The 20,346-nt window shown below is 34.9% G+C and overlaps 1 protein-coding gene across 8 annotated transcripts in view; it reads right to left on the bottom strand.

Annotated features, from left to right (window-relative positions):
* The window catches only part of Pdlim5 (PDZ and LIM domain 5), a 223,942-nt gene that overhangs the window by 15,595 nt on the left and 188,001 nt on the right, over positions 1-20,346 (bottom strand). For all 8 annotated transcript variants that reach the window (XM_058583847.1, XM_046458913.2, XM_046458911.2 and 5 more), the window contains one exon: positions 11,168-11,342. In XM_058583847.1, the coding sequence (XP_058439830.1) occupies positions 11,168-11,342 (175 nt within the window). The remainder of the gene's footprint in view (positions 1-11,167; positions 11,343-20,346) is intronic.

Consider the following 20,346-nt stretch of genomic DNA (forward strand, 5'->3'; position numbering starts at 1 on the left):
GGGAATGGGAAGGACAGTAGAATGAATCAGACATAGCTTTCCTGTGGTCATATATGAATACATGACCAATGTAATCCCACATCATGTACCACCAGAAGAATGGGAAGATGTTCTCCATGTACGTATAATATGTCAACATACATTCTACTGTCATGTGTAACTAAAAAGAAAAAAAAAGTAAATTTAAAAAACTTGTGCTCAAAAACAAAAATAGAATCTCAAATTCCACTTAACTAGATATAAAAAGAATATAAATATATGTCATTTTTATTTTGACCAACTTTTTTGGGAGGTGATTAAAACTTTTTTCTTTCCATATTTTTTTTAGTTGTAAATACGATAGGATTGTTGTTACATATTCATATATGCACATAATATAACAATATAGTTTGGCCAATATCACTCCCCAGCACTTTCCCTCTCCCTTTGCTCTTCCCACCCCCAGGGTGCCTTTCCTCTACTGATATTTCTTGGATTTTCACGATATCCTTGCCCCCCACCTTTTTTTTTCCTTTTTCCTCTCTAGTTTCCACATATGAGAAGCATTCGACTCTTGACCTTCTGAGTTTGGCTTATTTCACTTAACATATTTCAAGTCATCCATTTTCTTGGAAATGACATAATTTCATTTTCTTTTAATGGCTGAGTAAAACTCCATTGCAAATACACACACGCACACACATATACACACATACCCCACATTTTCTTTACCCATTCATGTGTTGAGGGACATGTAGGCTGATTCCATAGTTTGGCTATTGTGAATTGTGCTACCATAAACATGTGTATTCATGTATTACTCTAGCGTGATGACTTTTTAATTCTTTAGGATAAATATCAAGGAGTGGTATAGCTGGGTCATGTGGTGTTCCACACCTAGTCTTTTGAGGAATCTCCATACTGATTTCTAGTGGCTGCACTAATTTACAATCCCACCAACAGTGTAAAAGTGTTACTTCTTATCAACACCCTCTCCATTGTTTATTATTGTTTGTGTTCTTGATGACTGCCATTCTGACTTGCATGAAATGAAATCTCATGTGTAGTTTTGATTTGCATTTCCCTAATTGCTAATAATGTTGAACATTTTCTCATGAATTTGCTAGCCATTTGTTTTTCTTCTTTTGATAAGTGTTTGCTTAAGTCATTTGCCCATTTATTAACTGGGTTATTTGGTGGTTTTTTTTTTTTGGTGTTAAGTTTTTTTGAATTCTTTATATATTCTAGATATTAATCTTCTGTAAACTGACCAACTTTTAGGAAGGGCCTACCTAGCATGAGTGAAGAGACCAAGAACAATACAAGCAGAGAAACAGAATGAAAACAAAAAAGATAATTGGGAGAAACTGCACATACACAGACTCATAACACATGCAAAGACACACCTAGCAAAAGAGTAAAAGAGAATCAAACCAGAGAATACTAAATTAGAAAGAATAATCAACTTTCCTAAAGACGGGAAACACCATATTTGTCACTCTTTAATTCTTCAGTTTCAGTGGATTATGCCCTGAGTTTCCAATTTAGAACATTAAAAAAATATATACATACACACACACACACACACACATACACACACATATAGTTCCACCTTTGTTGAATATTATCTTTTATTTATAGCTCTTTAAAATACTGCATTTTAAGAGAGTTGTGAGGCCAACTATAGTTTTATATTTTAAAGGCATAAATAACTTGCTCCCTCAAGAATAAACTCAAAGTTATAATGAGTTTAAACATAATAGTAAATAAAGAGAACTAGTTCTAAAGAAGATAATTTTAATTGCTAATTTTACAAAAGTATACTGGAGACAATTAGAGTCAATGCTTTTTTTTAAGTCTATTTTTTAAACTTTATTTTATTTGCTTATTTTTTTAAACATTTATTTTTTAGTTGTAGGTGAACACAATACCTTTATTTTATTTTTATGTGGTGCTGAGGATCGAACCTAGTGCCTCATGCATGCTAGGCAAGTGCTCTTCCTCTGAGCCACAACCCCAGCCCCATTATTTGCTTATTTTTATGTGGTACCAGGGATAGAACCCAGTGCCTCATACATGCTAGGCAAATGCTCTACCACTGAGCCTCAACCCCGGGCCCTAGAGTCAATTATTTATGTTGAGATTATTATAAAATTAGAAAAGTAAGGGAACTATGATTTGACAAATGGGATATAGTTTCAATTTAGCAATATTAACAGACAACCTACTAAAAAAGCTCATTCGTCAACTGAACAAAAATTTACTAAATGCAGTATGTGCAATGCTTTTTTCCAAGAACAAGGAACACGGCAGAAAACAAAGCTGGGAAAAGCCCTGCTTGCATGAAACTTAGGTCCATCCTAATGTGGGGAAGAAAGACAAAAAATAAAATATATGGCATGTTAGATATTGAGGGCTGAGGAGAAAAATACAGCAGAGAAGAAGAGAGGGAGACTATGTATGTGGGGATAGGGGTGAAGTGGGAGAATTTTTAAAAAAACATTTATTTTTCAGTTGTGGGTGAACACAATATCTTTATTTTTACGTGGTGCCAAGGATTGAACCCAGTGCCTTACCCATGCTAGGTCAGAGCACTCTACCTCTGAGCCACAACCCCAGCCCCTCAAGTGGGAGAATTTAAAAGGTGGTCAGGGACTCACTCACTGATTTTTGAGTAAATACCTAAAGGAGGAGAAAGTGAACCACTGAAATGCCTAGGAAAGAGAATCCAGGCCAAGGAAAGAGCGAGTATAAAGGGTCTGAGGTGTTTTATTTTTTATTTATTTATTTTTTTGAGGTACTGGGGTACCCAGGGCAGCTTGGCACATGCCAGGCAAGGTTGTGCCATGAAGCTACATCTAGGTCCCTGAGGTGTTTGAGATTCAGCAGGAAGGGCTATGTATGTGGAGTACTGGAAACAAGAGGGGAACTGGCAAATAATGTCGGAGAGATAATGAGGTGGGGGTGGGCAGGGCTACTTGTGTAGAGCCTTTTAGGTCATTGTCAGGATTCTTCCATTACAAGTGGAGGCATTTGGGTTTTGAGCCAAAGAGTGTATGATCTGATTTATGTTTATCAGGATTTCTCAAGCAGCTGTGCTGGTAATAGGTGTGGGGCAGGGTAAATGAGTCAGAAAATAACTATTACCTCAGGTAAGAGATGACAGTATCTTAGATCAGGGTAGTGGGTAGAAACAATGACAAGAGTTCAGATTCTGGATGTATTTAGAAGTTAGAGCCAAATGGATTTGCTGATATGGATCACATAAAGTTTGAGTAATTAAGAGAAGAGAGATGCCACCTACTAAGAAAAGGAAGACAGACACAAGGTGTGACAGGCAGAATTCTAGTACAACCTCCAAGATATCCATCTACTGGTATATATGGCCAGAAAAAATTCCTCCCCTTGTGTGGAGGTACCTCATAACATTAGATTACTTTATATGAGAAAAAGGATTATACAGATGTAAATCCCTAAATATAGTAGTTCTTTTTTTTTTTTTTTTTGGTGGCACTGGGATTGAACCCAGGGGGCACTTTTCCACTGAGCTACACCCCGGCACATTTTATTTTTTTATTTTGAGATAGAGTATCACTAAGTTACCTAGGACAACCTTGAACTTGTGATCCTCCTGCCTCAGTCTCCTACGAAGTTGGGATTAGAAGCATGCACCAGGGGCCAGGATTGTAGCTCAATGGTGGAGTGCTTGTCTTGTATGTTTGAGTCACTGGGTTCCATCCTCAGCACCACACAAAAATAAATAAATAAAATAAAGGTATTGTGTCCATCTACAACTAAAATATGTTTTTTTTTTTTAAAAAGCATGTATCACCATGCCTGGCTTCTAGTCTGCTAATTTTGGCTTCACTTATTTTGGGGCTCTATTGTTAGGATATATTTATAATCATTATAAATTTTGATGGATTAAACTTTTTATAATTATAAAATATTCTTGTCTCTAAGAACACTTCCTGTTTTAATGCCTGTTTTATCTGATATTGGTATAGTTATTATCTCTCTTTTTTATTTACTGATGCAATGATAGATCTTTTTCTATTCTTTTATTTATATCCTATTTGTATCATTTTAGTTCAAACTACATCTCTTGCAGACAGCATATACTTATTCAACTTTATCTACACTGGCATACTCTGTATTTTAATTAGTGTTTAATCTATTTACAGTTAATGTGATTACTGATAAGGAAGGATTTATGAGTGTAATTTTGTTATTTGTTTTCTCTAATCTGTCTTTTTTCTGTTTCCTTTTCTACATGAAAGAGTACAATGAAAGAAGAATCAAGGCTATTAGCTGATAGAATGGGAAAGGAGGCAGTAAAGGTTTTAAAAGAAAAAGTAGAAAATATAAAATGGCTTTGGGGGAGAGGAGGAAGTAAACATACTAGAGAAATACAGTAGACTTTTGTTACTATTAATAGTACACCTGAGATTATTAGTCAAGAATTTAAAGTGAGACTGGTTTGTGTGGTTATGGGTTTCCTTCCAGACATACCAGTTCAGCTGTAGGCACTGTGGATCAAGAGCTGATTTTATTCAGGCTAGTAGTTCAGTTAAGTGAATGACAAAGTAAAAGTGGACAAAGGAACTGAGAATTTATGGCAAGGAGGGATTAGAATTGACTATGGAATTGACTTGGTAAAAAGGGAAGTATGAAATTAGGAGCTATAGATTAGTGTTTCTAGGTGGGAAGGGGAAAACGAATGTCAGAGAATCTCTGGAATTGGGGAAGAAACATTTATAAGCAGTGGCTCAAAGGACCTTTGGAGTTGGGGTGGAAACATTTATAAGCAGTAGGATGCGTGGAAATGACATTAGGGAGGAACTATAATTACTGGTAAAGATAAAATCTAGGATAAGACTGGTGGCTGACATTGCCTAAAGAGATCACTAGAGTAGAGGACATCAGGGATTGAGAGACCATGAAATTAAGGAATCATATAGGCACATACAGAAATCACCAACGTGGTTTCCCATAAATGTTCTTCTTGAATTAAGATTAATTTTTCAACTTTACAACTGTGACAGTTAAAAATCTCATAGCTATCTCATGACTATCCCTACATATCATGATACAGAACTCCTTATTATAGATATAAGGGTAAATGGATATCTGTGTATATAACTTATGTTACTCTAATAAGAGTATTAAGTTTACATTATGGTCATTTGGGCCAGGGTCTTAGCTACTCTCTCAGATGATAAAATATATGAGGACAGAGAATACCTTTTAATCTGTATATACGGTGGTACTAATATGGCAATTTGAACAAAAGTTTACAATGGACATTTTTTGTTTAAAAGTATTAATAAGTAGTCTACTGAATCTTATTACTTGCTGTTCCTTTCAAATTAACTGATTTGTTGAAGTTAGATGATCCTTGCTTTGCTTTGTACCAGTACAATCTTAGACGTAGCTCCATGAGACTTCCATGTTAATTTAGTTGTTTATTTGTTTTTTTGTTTACTAGAGTGTAACTATTAATTTGCTAGGGCTGCCTTAACAGACCAGGTGGCTTAAACAACAAGAGTTTATTTTCTTATGGCAATGTAGGCTAGAAATCCAAAATCAGAGGTTGGCAGGGTTAGTTCCTTCTAAGACTTCTCTCCTTGACTGTACAGGTAAGTGGCTGTCTTCTCTGTTTTCACATGATCTTCCCTCAGTGTTTCAGTGTCTTCATCTGTTTATAATGACACCAGTCATACTGGATGAAGGCCCACACTAGTCTAATTTTGTCTCTCCAAAGACTAAATGTCCTCTGAATCTTCCACTTATCTTTCAGTGGTATCTAAGGTGAGCGCTACTTGTAGAATGACCACAATCCTGGATTACTGAGAAACTGAAGAGTAGCCTTGGGTCACTACTATGAGTTTAAGAATGTGTATAGGTGACATAAAGTCATTTTAAAGGGGAGGTAACACTATTTAACAGTTCAACCTATTCACTATGTATTTTTTTCTTATTTGTACATTTCAACATTATGAATAAAGCACCCTGCCATACTCCTATGAAATGGCAGGCCAGATTATGCTATTTTTCCTGATTTAATACAGTAATATATATATGATTGTATCTGTATGTGTGTGTGTGTGTGTGTGTGTGTATATATATATATACACACACACACATATATATTCATATTCATAGCACAAACACATACATACACTTGTGCAATAACTTAGAAAGTTCAAAATGCCATGTAGAAGGAAACAAATCACATCAAGTCAAACAGGGATAACTTTTAGGCATAATTCCTTTTGTTTTTTTCTAAAGCAGTAGGACTGTGTGTGTTGTTTATATTATATTATAAAGGGATAAAACAATGCCTACAACTAGTAGGACACTAAATGTTGAATGAATTAATTAATGTATTATATGATTAAAGAGACTGGTGTTAGTCCTGGCTGCATCACTAATCAACTTTGTGACTATGACCAAATCAATCTAAACCTCAGTTTTCCCATCTACAAAGTACTTATGAGAATAATATAAACCTCATAGAATTATTTGAAGATCCAGTAGGTAACAGTGATCAAATTCTTGTCATGAGCTGAGCCTAGTGGCACAGGCCTGTAATCCCAGTGGCTCAGGAGACTGAGGCAGAAGGATCATGAGTTCAAAGCCAGCCTCAGCAAAAGCAAAGCAGTAAGCAACTCACTGAGACCCTGTCTCTAAATAAAATATAAAATAGGGCTGAAGTTGGGGTTCAGTGGTCAAGAGTCCCTGAGTTCAATCCCCAGTACCAAAAAAAGAAAAAAAAAATTCTTGTCATGACACCAATCATATTCAATGAAGAGTAGCTGTTTTTATTATCATGCTTAAATATGTACCTTGGTATGTATTTTCTTTATACAAGGTTGGAATCACACTTTAAAAGTCTATATTTTAGCATCGTGGGCTTGGATTATGGCTCAGTGGTAAAGCGCTTTTATGTGAGGCACTGGGTTCAATTCTCAGTACCACATATAAATATTTTATTTATTTATTTATTTATTTTTTAGGTGTAGATGGACACAACACAATGCATTTATTTTTTTATGTGGTGCTGAGGATTGAACCTGGGTCCCGCCTGTGCTAGGCGAGCGCTCTACCGTTGAGCCACAATCCCAGCCCCACATATAAATATATTTTTATAAAGGTCCACTGACAACTAAAAAAGATTTTTTAAAAAATTCTTATATTATTTAAAAAATCTTAAAAATTAAAAAAATTCTTATATTTTACCATCTTAATATTATAATTTTTTTTATGTTGTGGTAGTTTAAAACATGAAGAAAAACGAAAGTGAGATCAACACTTAAATTCAAGTACTACCAGTTACTCTCTGTCCAACTTTGGGCAAACATGTAACTTCTCCACGCCTTAAATTTTTCATCTGTGAAATGGGATAAAAATAGCAACTGTTTCACTATATTGATATGAAAATCTAATAAAATTCTTAACACAACATTTGGAATATTCTAAGAATACAGTGATCTTATTGATAGCACAATATTTTATCAGAGATGTAAAATATTTATGTTCCTTCCAATGTTTCATTATAGTAAATACTAAAGTCTTGGTATATGTCTTGCTCAGAAATCTTGGTGTCTTCAGTTATTTCTTTAAATTCAGGGGCTAACATGTTAAGCCAGGAAACATTTTTAAATAAAACCTTAACCAGAAGGGACAATAATTAAGAGCCATAAATAAGGGTGTGCTTAGAGGTTTAAAGGGATGATGAAATGGGCAAAGGGCTCTGCTTGCTTCTCTTTAGGGTAACCTGAGATGGCTCTCCTATGAGAAAAGTTTGAACATCACTGAGCCCCCCCCGCCCCCCAAAAAAATCCATCAATGTTAAAATTCTTTCTCTCCCTGGGATAAAGAACAGGTTGCCTGAATTTGATTGTTTCGGGGCTGCACTGCAGACAAAGACAAGAGCCATAGCAATATGGCTGTTTCTTAAAGCATTCCATATCAAGGAACAAATTCAAGCACTATAAATTCTTCACTTCTTTCACAAAGATGTTAAGAAGCTAAACATAAATGGTTCAGTTAACTCAATGTAATACAAATGGCCAACAGATTTAATGCCACTAGAAGTAACACTCAAGAAATAAGCTAGAATGTTCATAAGCCCATTCCCCGGGGAAAACTAAAACCTGGTTTTGTATATATTAGTCTGATTTCCTTTGCTCCCAATTACACCAGCCCTCTAACAGTCAATCTATTCACAAGCATAAGAATTGAAGAAATGGGACTTCTATCGTAATTGGATTGGAAATATTCCACAGCAAACTTAAAGCTTCAGTAAAAGTTTCTAAAATAAAACTCCCTATCCATTTGCAACTAGTCAAGATAATGTCTCCATAATATAGCTTAAGTAAAACATCCATAAACTTTTCAAAATTCAATTAAGTCAAAAACATTTAAACATTAGATCCAAATAAGATTATCTAAGGAATCTTAAACTGAATATGTTCTACAAAGATAACTAGTTCAGTATTAACATTCTGGTTTTAAGCATCTCCCCAGAACTATCAACTATCTTAAAAAACAAAACAAAACAAACAACAACAACAAAAAAACAAATGTAATGAAACACAAAATTTTTCTTAGTTTGCCTTACATAAAAAATGTTTTTGAAAATTAGAAATATTAAAAAAGTAAATATAAAACAAAACAATATGGATTATAAACAAATATAAATTATATGGTGGAAAACTAACAATACAAATTCTAAAACCGTTTGCTTCTCAGTGATTTTGCTAGGGTATAATATTCTGTGTTGAAATATTAAACTTGCAACTGCAGCTCATTTTAAAAACAGGTGTCCAAGAGAATGTCACTTGATCTAATGCCTCTTTGCTTTGGTAAGTAATATTGACACTGAAGCTGGGAACCAGAATTATGGTTTGACCAGGTCTCTGAACTGACCACAGTCTATTCAAGCTGCTTTAGCACTTGAGCACCAGGCAAATGTGTTATGTTAATTATTGTTACATGATCTTGACATGAACTAATCCCCAATCCTATTAACTTCCTCAGTAAATGAAGCTTTAATGCTTAAGTGATAACAAGTGCTGGACAATACAGAATATAAAATTTAGTAGATGAAGGAGCAATAAGCGATGGCCATATATTTAGTTCATATGATAGAATGTCTGCATTAAAACTGCAACCTGGCCTGGCACTCCATTTGAAAAAAAGGCAGGTAGGGGTGACGAATGCAATTTCTACTTTTATCTTCACACTTTCTCCTTATTAAGTAAGTTTTCAAAAGTACTAGTAGCAGGGATTGTAGAATGTTACAGAATTTAATAATCAGACAACATGAATCAGCAACTGATATCGTTTAACATTTTGTTATCTCATCTAGTACTTGTTTACAATAGCACATAAATAACAGCACTGATTTCTGTTTCCATAGAGGCTTTTTAAAAAAAAAAAAAAAAGAATTCATACCCCATTTGAATCAAATATATGATCTGTCAAAATCATTGAACTGTCTTGAGCAACTAATTTAAAAAAAAAATGTAGTATCTCTAAACACCAGTCCAGGTAGCCAAAGTACTAAAAAACTTGTAACTATGTAATAAGTCAGCATTTACCTTTATATTTTGTTAATATTAAACCAAATATATAACAAATGGTAATACTTAAAAACATTACATTGTTTCTTTTATTGGGATAGAACAGCACCATATTAGATTTTATATTATTTTTTTCCTGTAAGACAAGAACTCTGTTGAAGACTTTTTAAGAAAATGAGTAACCAAATTGACACTCTAACCAAATTCACTGAAGTAGGAATTGGCCTAGAGTCCTATCTAGTCTGTGCAGTTAAGCCACTGAGTGTTTTCTGTATGTGGACACTGTGCTAGACTTTGGAAACTTGTACTGATTTGTCCCTTCTCCTCATAACCACTATCACTACTATTACTACTAACTGGTTAATTCTTATGAAGCAGAATTAACTCTGAATAATACGACTTAAGTGAAAAGTAACAATTTACAAAATACCATATTATGATCCTATTTCTGTAAAGTGATATCTGACTATGTTTTAAAAGTCTGTACTAAAATATTGATAATGGTTATCTTGGGAGACAGGATTATATGTGAATTTGATTTTTGGTGTCTGCTTTTCTGTATTTTTAAAACATCACTACCAACACTGACTACTTAAAAAATGCTATTTTATTTTTAATTTTGTAGTGTGTTATATTCTTGTAACATTGTTTAATTAATAGTTGGTTAAGGAAAAGAATTATTCAAGTACTGAGGCTTGGGTTCCATTTTAATATTATGCCAAGTAATTTTTTTGTACTAGAGGAGGGGATTATGTTTTAAGAAAGTCTTAACTTCATTCAGGAAAGCGGTTGTTTCAACAGTTTCAAAACAGGATGATTTAGAAAAGAACAGAGAATGAGCAATAATTTCAAACAATTATTTGTTATTGTCAACAAGTCAACTCACAAAGAGGAAACAAGTTCCTTTAGATGAGATATTTGCAAATTGGCCCTTAGACCTACACCTCATAAAATTTTAAAAGCCACCTATTAAAAATGCTAAGAGATTTTAAAAGTTCCAGAATAGTACACTCACTTAAGATATCTGTACATTTTTCCCTTCTTGGCAGTTTAAGAAACAGTAAAATAGGTTTGAGCAAAAAATATCTTAAAGAAGCAGATTATGACCTAACCTAACATTTAGGGCATTTATGAACAAATCTATCTTTCAATGCTTAGGTATTTGAAAATCCAATCTTTTCTCTAGGGCTTAAAGTTCTTTATACTGCTACTTATTTTTCATCTAAATGAAAGTTCTCACTTTTATAATCTGTAAAATACAAAGTTAAGATAAATGATTTCAGGGTACCTTTAAGTCTTAAAATTTTATTATTCTCTGAAGGGCCAAATTAATCACTATCTTTCCTTAGTTCTGATAGGAATTAATAACTGAAACAATTGGTATTTTTAGTTTTATTTTTACCAGGCCCAGAATTACTTCTCATTAAAATAGGTTTAATTAAAATATATATTTACATTTATTTATTTCAACACTATTATATAGAATTATGGCAAGAATATTTTTACTAATAAAATTGCAAATATTATAGAATATTTTAAAACAACAACAACATTGTCATCAAGGACTTTGGAGAAAATTTCAAAAATAAATAACCAACCTGATGACCTGATTACAGTGGGCACACATTGGAGTTCTTTTCCCAGCAGGAATGTGCTCAGCTCTCTGCACTAAAGTATCCTGGTCACTTGGCTGGGGCTGCCCCACAGTGGAGTTGGCTGGTGCTCCTGCTCCTGAGGGAGTCCCACTGTTTGAGATTCTTCCAATGGAAGGTGCTGGGAGTTAAAACACAGATAAATCAGAATGAGAATTAGTCAAATAAAAACTTCTCCTAAGAAGCAAATAATCTTTAAAATTATCTTTTACTCAGTCTTATATTTGTGGTAAAGTTATGACCCAAATACTGGGCTTTGGTTATACAGACAAGTATAAAAGAAGAAAATAATTACAACACAGTAGAAGAGTTATGACAAATGTATGCATTGGATGCTTGCTCTGCTTCCAAGAGGAGCTATAGCTAGGTCAATAACAAAGGTAATATATTTCTAGTTATCTAGAAATTTCTACTAACCACTAACTAGACTTCATTCCAAATGTATCATTGGCACATTAAAAACCTCAATGTATTGAAGATAAAAACAGACTATATTCCCTCTTGCAATCTGTGCCAAGTAGATTATGCAACCAGTTACCCAAGCATATAAGGTGGCTACCTAGAATCATCTTTGTTCCTTCCCCTCCTCATGTTTGGTGAGAACAGGTCCTGCTGATTGATTGTATACCACACACAATTCTTGATTTTGCTCCCTCTTCTCCATTTCTGCAACAGTGTCCTGGTTCAGGTTCTCAGCATCTTCTGTATTATCTGCCAAAATTCACCCTTCTAACTGCCACTTAAGACTGAAATCTTAATCAACCACAACTCTGTGCAGAGCCTTTCAAGACCTCCTGTTCATGGCCAGTGAGTTCAGGCCTCTAAGCACCCTATGCAAATCCCTCCTACTCTACAACCTCATCATTCCCCTATGCTGCCTCTCACTTAATGCTTCAACACTAAACTGCCTGACTTTCTTGTGAATGGGGCTATCTACACACAGGCTAGGTTTGCTCTTAGTAATGTCATTTTTCTACCCTCCTTCCTATTTGCAAAGTAACCACTGCCTATTATTTAAGATTGAGTCCAGAAGTCAGCTTCTGAGAAACCCTCCCTGAACCACCTCTGCACATGGCCCTTTCTACACATTCTAGATCCAATGTTTCTCTCTGATGTTCCCATAATTTTCTGTGAATGTCTTTATTATTGCTTCTACTGCACATGTGTGTGTCTCTTTTTCTCCAATTAGATAATTTGCTCCCAATACTGTCTTATTTATCACTCTTGCAGTTGCAAGAGTGTTTGAAATGAATAAATGAATGAATGAACTGGGATTGACACATAAGTGAACAAATGTGAAAACTGGAAGTGAGTGAAACCGGCAGAAGGCCTTCCTCTTACCCACAGGCCACTAAAATATGATGGAAACGAAAACATACATTCTAAATCGTTTTAAATAAACAACAAAATACATGAAAATCATTTCAAATGAACAACAGAATGTGTGTTTATAGATGGACATATTTACATATATACCAACACAAGTTGACAGTATCTATATTAAAGTGTGGTTGGAATGGGGTAAGATTAATTAAAATAATTGTATGGACACCCCTCTCTCACAAGAATAAAGCCTGTTTCGCTATGATGTGCAATTACAGATGCAGAAGCCCAGCATTTGTGAACACTTAGCACATCTTTGGTGCTAGGCCTGAGACTCCATCTGTAAAATGGCACTTTATAGGACAAGGATCTCGACTGAGAAAGGAAAAGTATTAATAGGATATTAATAAATACCAAATAAATTATAGTGAAGTCTGCTAGACCAGGAACATGTTTCCATTATCTTAGGCTCTCACTTTCTCTCACAGAACTGGAAAAGAGAATTACTGCAATATTCACTTAGTACAGCTTCCTCCTTCTCATTTACTCTCACAATGCAACTCCCATCTCTGGCTCTTTAGTTTCTAATCCAGGCTTATATTTCCAATGCCAAACCCAGTTATTGTCTTTAAATTTAAGACAGTAAATGGACTTTCCTATTCCTGCATATACTACCACATAAGCAGGCACAGGACTCTGCTTCCAATTTCCCAGATGCTTCATCCCTAGGCCCTAGCAACTGTTTCAAAGAACATGTTCTCAAGCTGGTCCCTCATTTCTAATTCAAACCCATGTTCTATCATTTGAGTTCTGGTCTTCAATTCCTTAAGTCAGGATTATTACAGGTCTTCTAATCATTATATCTGCTGCCAGTCTCTTCTTCAACCTGTTATGCTACATTTTTTTTTCAAAAACACTACTCTGATCATATTGTCTTGCTCATAAAACTGTGACTCCTCCCTGCAAACTGTATGCAGCCCATCACTCACTGAGCCTACTCCAATCTTCCTAATAACTGTTTTTTATTCTTCTCTAGATATCATTTCCATCACCATCATACTAAATTACATTTGTTTAATGATAAACTTGTGCAAATACTATTTAAAGGTACTATTCTCATGTTTTTTCCCAAAAGTCCTGTAATTTCAGTATGATTAGTACCACTTTTTTAGCTTATGAGGAATCTGAGTAAAGAGAGGTTAAGAAACCTGCCCAAAGTCATATAGCAAGAAAAGGCAATCTTGTTACTGGGTAATCTGGCTTCCTAGTCTGTATTCTTAAACACTATGCTATATTTTACTACTGTCCCTTGAGTATGCCATACCAGACCCTGCCTCTATGATCCCCCAGTCAATGAAATGCCCCTTTCTCCACTGCTACTTAAGTTTTTCCATTCTGCAAGGTTCATATGAGTACCATTTTCTTCTCTAAAGTTTCCTCTGAGCATCATGGCTAGAAGAGTCCTTCCTGTATAATTTATTTGGTATTTATTAATATCCTATTAATACTTTTCCTCCTCAGTCGATTATTAACTCTTAGAAATAGGCATAAACTGCATATTCTTTTCTATTACCACAAGATTGCCTTGCAAATAGAAGGTGAAAAATTAATATTTAATCGATTAAATGGAAAAGAAGGTTCCAAATCACTTTTTGTTTTTTGCCTTTAAACTATACAAACAGGTATTTTAAAAATGTGGATTAGGTCCAGGATTTTCAGGATTTGTGATAATGAGAAAGTTACTGACTGGAAAATCTGAAAATCAGACCTCAAAGACAAGTCAAACCCTTTCATCTACCATGTGCCTTTGTATTATCACATTATCTATGCATAAGCCCTAAAGTGCTGAGACACTGAGACATTTTTAGCAATAAAAGAGTGTAGTAATTCTCCATCAGTCATTGTAAAAATGGGACGTATCCATCTGGCCCATGCCTGAAGCAGAAGGTATATGAGGGACAAACTCATTTAACATGAGCATTCATTCTTACACATGAAACATGCGACTATATCTTAAAAACATAAGAAGGCTCTTGGTTCTACTGCTTTCCTTTTTTTGGGGGTGGGGGGGGGAGAGAAAAGCCTTGCTTCTGTTACTGCCTCATTTTAACTACTTTGGATATAAGAGAAATTCTCACACCTCCGTTTGTTGCTGCATTGCTAGCTCACTGGCTCGCATACAAAGTCATACAAGCCCTGTTAATTACTGAGTCCTGAACATTTCCAAAGAACAGTTATTTCCCATATGAATAAATGATGTTTCATTTCTTCAGACTGAATTTCTCACTACTCCAGCACAAGAATGGGCAACCTCTGAGCTGTCAAGTGCCAACTCCCTGGCCTCTACTCACAGGAGGGGGAGGTGTAAGAAGGTGAGGTCTCAGGAGAAGGGAAACACCACAAAAGGAGCCCTGCTTCCATTATTATTTTGTAGACAACTGCATTCCTACACACAGAAAACCATTTTTCCATAGCACAGTGACCAAAATGCTTCATGTATGAAACCCATTATAAAAATCTTCTATTTGTATGCAGAAAAAATTGATCTCTTTAGAGATAGTTTGAAGATAACTATCTACTTATTTGTAATAATAAAATTTTTTTTCTTTGAAGTTCTATTAAGATCATTAGATAGGAGCGCTGAATCAACCCCACATCATAATGTAGGAATCTAAGTCACAAAAAGTCTAGTGACTTACTCAAAGTGAATAATGAGTCAGTAAAGTGTCACAATGAGAATACTGAGAGGAAGTAACTTGACTCCAGATTTCCTTTTCAACCTTAATCTTGAGCAACTTTCATTAAATTCAGCTTCTTTTGTGGGCAAATCCTACTCTACTGGGACCCTGTTTGGAAATTAATTTCTTTTCATTTGTATCAAATATATTTCAGCTCCACAAAACTCATAGAAATTCAAACCCAATAGCTACCCTTCAAGTCAACAGTACTGGTGACAATCTCACTCATTAATTTAAAAAATTGTTATTTATGAGTCTTCTAAAGGTTATGAATGGCATATATTCTCATCTTATTTTTTCTTTTGTTTTTCAACCCTATGATAGTCAAACCTAAGGTTACAAAGATTATCATTAAATGAATTCAACACAAAGTAACCGAGGGAGAAACCTAGCAGTGTATTAGAATGCTTTCGCAGTACTTATTAAAGAAATCTGTCAAGTTAACCAAGTAAAATATACTCAGTGTATAATATGATGTTGAGTTGCTAGTTTTGAAAATATTTGTCATGTTGATACATCAGAATTTTTAAAAAGCCAACAAATCCCTGGCTTACTACATATAAGTTTAATTTACTACAAAGAAAAACCATCTCTTTGGACTACAGACTATTAATTGGAGATAAAGAATTTAAAAAATTGAACCATGTAATATTAATTAATTTGATAGAACACTTATTTGCTGTTACTCACCAAGTCTTTATGGTATTTCATTTGGCAAGATAAAGTGAAAATTCTTCAATCTAGAAAGATCTTAACTGCATTATTTTTCCTGAGCAGATAATTCAGGTTTTTAATTTAATTTAATCATTTGGTACTGGAAATTGAACCCAGCTTCTGAGCTACATTCTCAGTCCTGTTATTTTTTAAGGCAGGGTTTTGCTAAATTAGTGAGGCTGACTTGAACTTGTGATCCACCCGCCTTGGCCCCCATATCTCTGGGATTACAGGCCTGTGCTACTGCATGTGCTAGATGATTCAGGTTTGTATTATTTAGTGAAATATTCAACACAAGTTTTAAATGGTCTGAGGTCTAGTTTTCTTTTCTAATCATTTCAAGTTCCTAATCAGGTGATTATCAAGTTTATTCAAATAATTGCTGCACTAACAGGCCATATACATTAAAAGGTATATATGATGTATACATTATAAAAAAGTTTTCTGTGAGCAATAGAATTCTTGGTAGTATAATGTGTGACTTCTCTGGATGTATTCTAACTCTATTAAGAATAAGATGGGTTATTTAATATTTGTGCTCTTGATTCCTGTTCCTAAATGACAGTTAACTCTAAACCAATGCATTTAAAATAGCAGTGAAAATTTCAATGCATATATTAAGCACCTGGCCAAACTATACTTGAATAGGCATGACACGAATTAGTTGATTCTTTGGTTCAAATAAAATTATTCAATTAACAGTTAAAAAATTCTTATTACTGACATATACTAGGTGAGAAAATACTACATTATGTCAGACTTTACTTGGACACATACTATAAATCAATTGGGGAATAATATCACAAAGAGCAAACATTAGTGATAACAGATGTTATCAATGTCATCTAAGGCATCTTACTGGATGTAATGTTTTTGTATTGCTAAACACATCACTTAGGAGGAGGGCAAGCTGGGTGTTCAAAGATGAATTGCCCATGACAATACAAAAACATAATCTGATAACATGACAGTACAAAAAACATAACCTGATAAGGTCAACTGATGAGCAATTTTAACTCCATTTGCATCCTCAGTTCTCCACAGTACATCCTATCCTGGTCTAGGTCATCAACATCTCTTGTTTGGGCTACCACAGAGTCCGCCTACAGCTCTCCTTGCTTCTACCCTTGCCACTAGCACAGAAGCCAGCAAAAATAAAGTCAGACCATTCTATTCCTCTACTTCAACCTTCCAATAACTCCCTTTGAACATACCACTAAACCCAAAGATCTCATAGGGTTGATCCCTGCCACTTCTTTGACCATGCTCTCTTGCCACTCTATCCCTTGTCCACTATATAACAAACATGTTGGCCTTATTATTCCTCTAAAATTACCAGCATGCTTTTAATTCAGAGCCCCCCTGTGCCTTCTATTCCCTCTTTCCCATATTGTCATTGTTGCTTTTTTGACTGCCCTATGCAAAACCGCACACACCCCCTGCCAAGCCAGCACTCCCTGTATTCCTTAACTGGTTTATCTTTCGCCATTGCACCCATCACCATCTGATGTATCATACACTTTTTAAAAATTGTTAATCAGCTGTCTCTCCATACCTTGAGGCCACGCATGCTGTCTACTTTGTTCATTGCTCTCTCCCTAGCACCTAGAATAGTCCCTGGCTTATTGCCCAATAAATGTTTGCTTACAGAAGAAGGACTCCAATACAAAATTATTCTTTCTATATTAAAGAGAACAAGATTCTAGAGAAATTGGTGATTCTAGGATGGGCCAAAAAATGAACAGTGATAGTATAGAATATCGTTTCAAATTAGAAAGCAGGCAACACTACTGGGGTTGTATCAAAAGGATTGGAAGAAGCAGATAGGGCAGTTTGAGCATTATTAATAATTACGTGGGACTGAAATAATCTAGTATGTTCAAATTCTAAGTCCACAATGATTCTAGAGTTTTAAAAAACCCACATTTATAATCTCTACAGGATGGTAAGGAACCAATTCATTATTTTGAAAACCAGTAAAATTTAACAAAGGCAAAGAATCAAGCTTTAACCATTATGACTTCATAACTGATCATGTTTGATTTCTTACTTATTTCTCTGTCATCTTTTAGATTATTTTTAAGTAAATTTGAGATATAGCATTTAATCCATAATATTGCAGTATACCTAAAATACTCTTCTAAAAACATTATAATGTTTTTATCACAATTAAAATTATTCCTTAATATCATCAAACAATCAAATTAATTTTTTTCTTATTATATACTGTATTAGTTTCCTATTGCTACTATAATAAATTACCAAAACATCTTGCCTTAAAAACAACACAGTCAGGGCTGGGGTTGTGGCTCAGTGGTACAACACTTGCCTAGCACACAAGAGGCCCTGGGTTCAATACTCAGCACCATATAAAAATAAGTAAAATAAAGGTATTGTGTTCAACCACAACTAAAAAATAATATTAAAAAACCCATAAGCTTATATTCTTGTAGTTTTCCTATACAGATATTGCTGGATCAAAATCAAGGTATTGGCAGGATGTTTCTTTCTACTGAAGGATTTAGGGAAATTTATTCCCTAGTTTCTATAGACTGCCCAAAGTCTCTGGTTTATGGCCAGGTCCAACATCTTCAAAGACAGCAATACAAGATAAAGCCCTTTTCACATTGTGTCACTCTGATCCTCTCTTCATTCTTCCCTGTTCCACTTCTGAAGAGCCTTATGATATACACTGAGTTCCACTAGGATAATCTCCCCCATCTTAAGGTTGACTGATGAGCAATTTTAACTCCATTTGTATCCTCAATTCTCCTCTGCCACATAACACAACATATTCACAGGTTCAGTGTACTAGAAAATGTACAGCTACCATATATCTCCCACTGCAGTATTAAACAGGATCCAAATAAGGTCCATATATTATACTTGTCTCTTAAATTCCTTCTAATCTATAATTCCCTCTATCACTACATCCTTTGTAACATATATGCAGAAGAAACCAAGTCTTTATTAATATACATACATATGTATATACATATATGTATATATATACACATTTATATATATTTGAACTTTTTAATGTTAGAGTTAAAAGAAATAGAGGATAACTACACTGTTTCATTTTTACAATGACACCATAAATTGCCATTATTACTATTTTATAGCTCAAGAATATAAAGCTCAGAAAGGATAAATGACTTGCCCAAGGATGTGCCGAATAATGAAATAAAATAAATGTTTTCTGAACAACTACTATGAATCAAGCAATGTGCTGGGTTTTACCACTGTGAACAAGACAGACATAATTTCTGCCCCCATGGAGTTTAAAGAAGGTTACAGATCAATTATGTTATAGAAGATGCTCTAGTTTGGACCTGAAATGCCCCTCAAAGGCACATATGTTAACAGCTTGGTGTCTCCAGACCATGGTGCTAGTGGAAGGTGGTAGGACCTTTAAGAGATGGGACCTAGTGGGACATCATTGGGGCATGCCCTGGAAGGGACTGGTGGATCCCAGTCTCTTCCTCTCTTTCATTCTTGGCCATGCGGTGATTGGATTTCCTCACTGTGCACTCCTGCAATGATGCCACAGGCTAAATGTAGTAGGAGCCAATTGACCATGGACTGAAACTTCCAAAACTGCGAGCCAGAATAAACCTTTACTCTTTAAGTGGATTATCCCAGGTATTCTGTTATACTAACAGAAAGCTAACTAATGTATTGTATAAGTGTGAGGAATCGTTTACTAGTATAGATATTTAGTCATTTAACAACTATATATCAAAATCCTATACAGTGGCAGGCACTCTGCTACATGTGAATGAATGCACAGTAGAGGATAAGAGCAAGATTGGTCTTTTCCCTCAAAGGGTGCACCCCCCGCCTTTTTTTTTTTTTTTTTTTTAGTTGGAGGCACCTGTGGTTCATTTTAGCCCAGACAGTTTGTTGAATATGTGAACTTATTAGAAATATCAAAACTAGAAAAACTGAACAGGGGTCACCAGCATATTGATGACATTTGAGTCATGGGAGTGAGGTAGTTTAGGAAAAGTGCATCATGAAGGAAGAAAAGCTCCTTAGGTAGAAAGCAAATAATAAACACTTTAGGGATGGACATAGGTAGGATAAACACCAGCAGAATATGTCATGGAAGCCAATGAAGGGAGAATGCAGGCTCTTGAACCCAGAACCATGTCTGTTTGACTCCAAAGGCTACATCCCTATTGCATTTATTCATCAAGCATTTATCATGTATCAATTCTTGCCAAGGTATGGCTTTGCCAGTGACTGCCTTGATACATTATATGAAGGCAGATCTCCTCAATTTGATCTAAACCTGAAAATACTAACTTCCAGGCCAGTTCAGAGGAGAGGTTAGTGATAACTGAA

This window comes from Marmota monax, unplaced genomic scaffold, assembly GCF_021218885.2.
Source record: "Marmota monax isolate L192 unplaced genomic scaffold, Marmota_monax_Labrador192_F-V1.1 WCK01_AAM20220418_F8-fsc00002, whole genome shotgun sequence".
Classification (NCBI taxonomy): Eukaryota; Metazoa; Chordata; class Mammalia; order Rodentia; family Sciuridae; genus Marmota; species Marmota monax.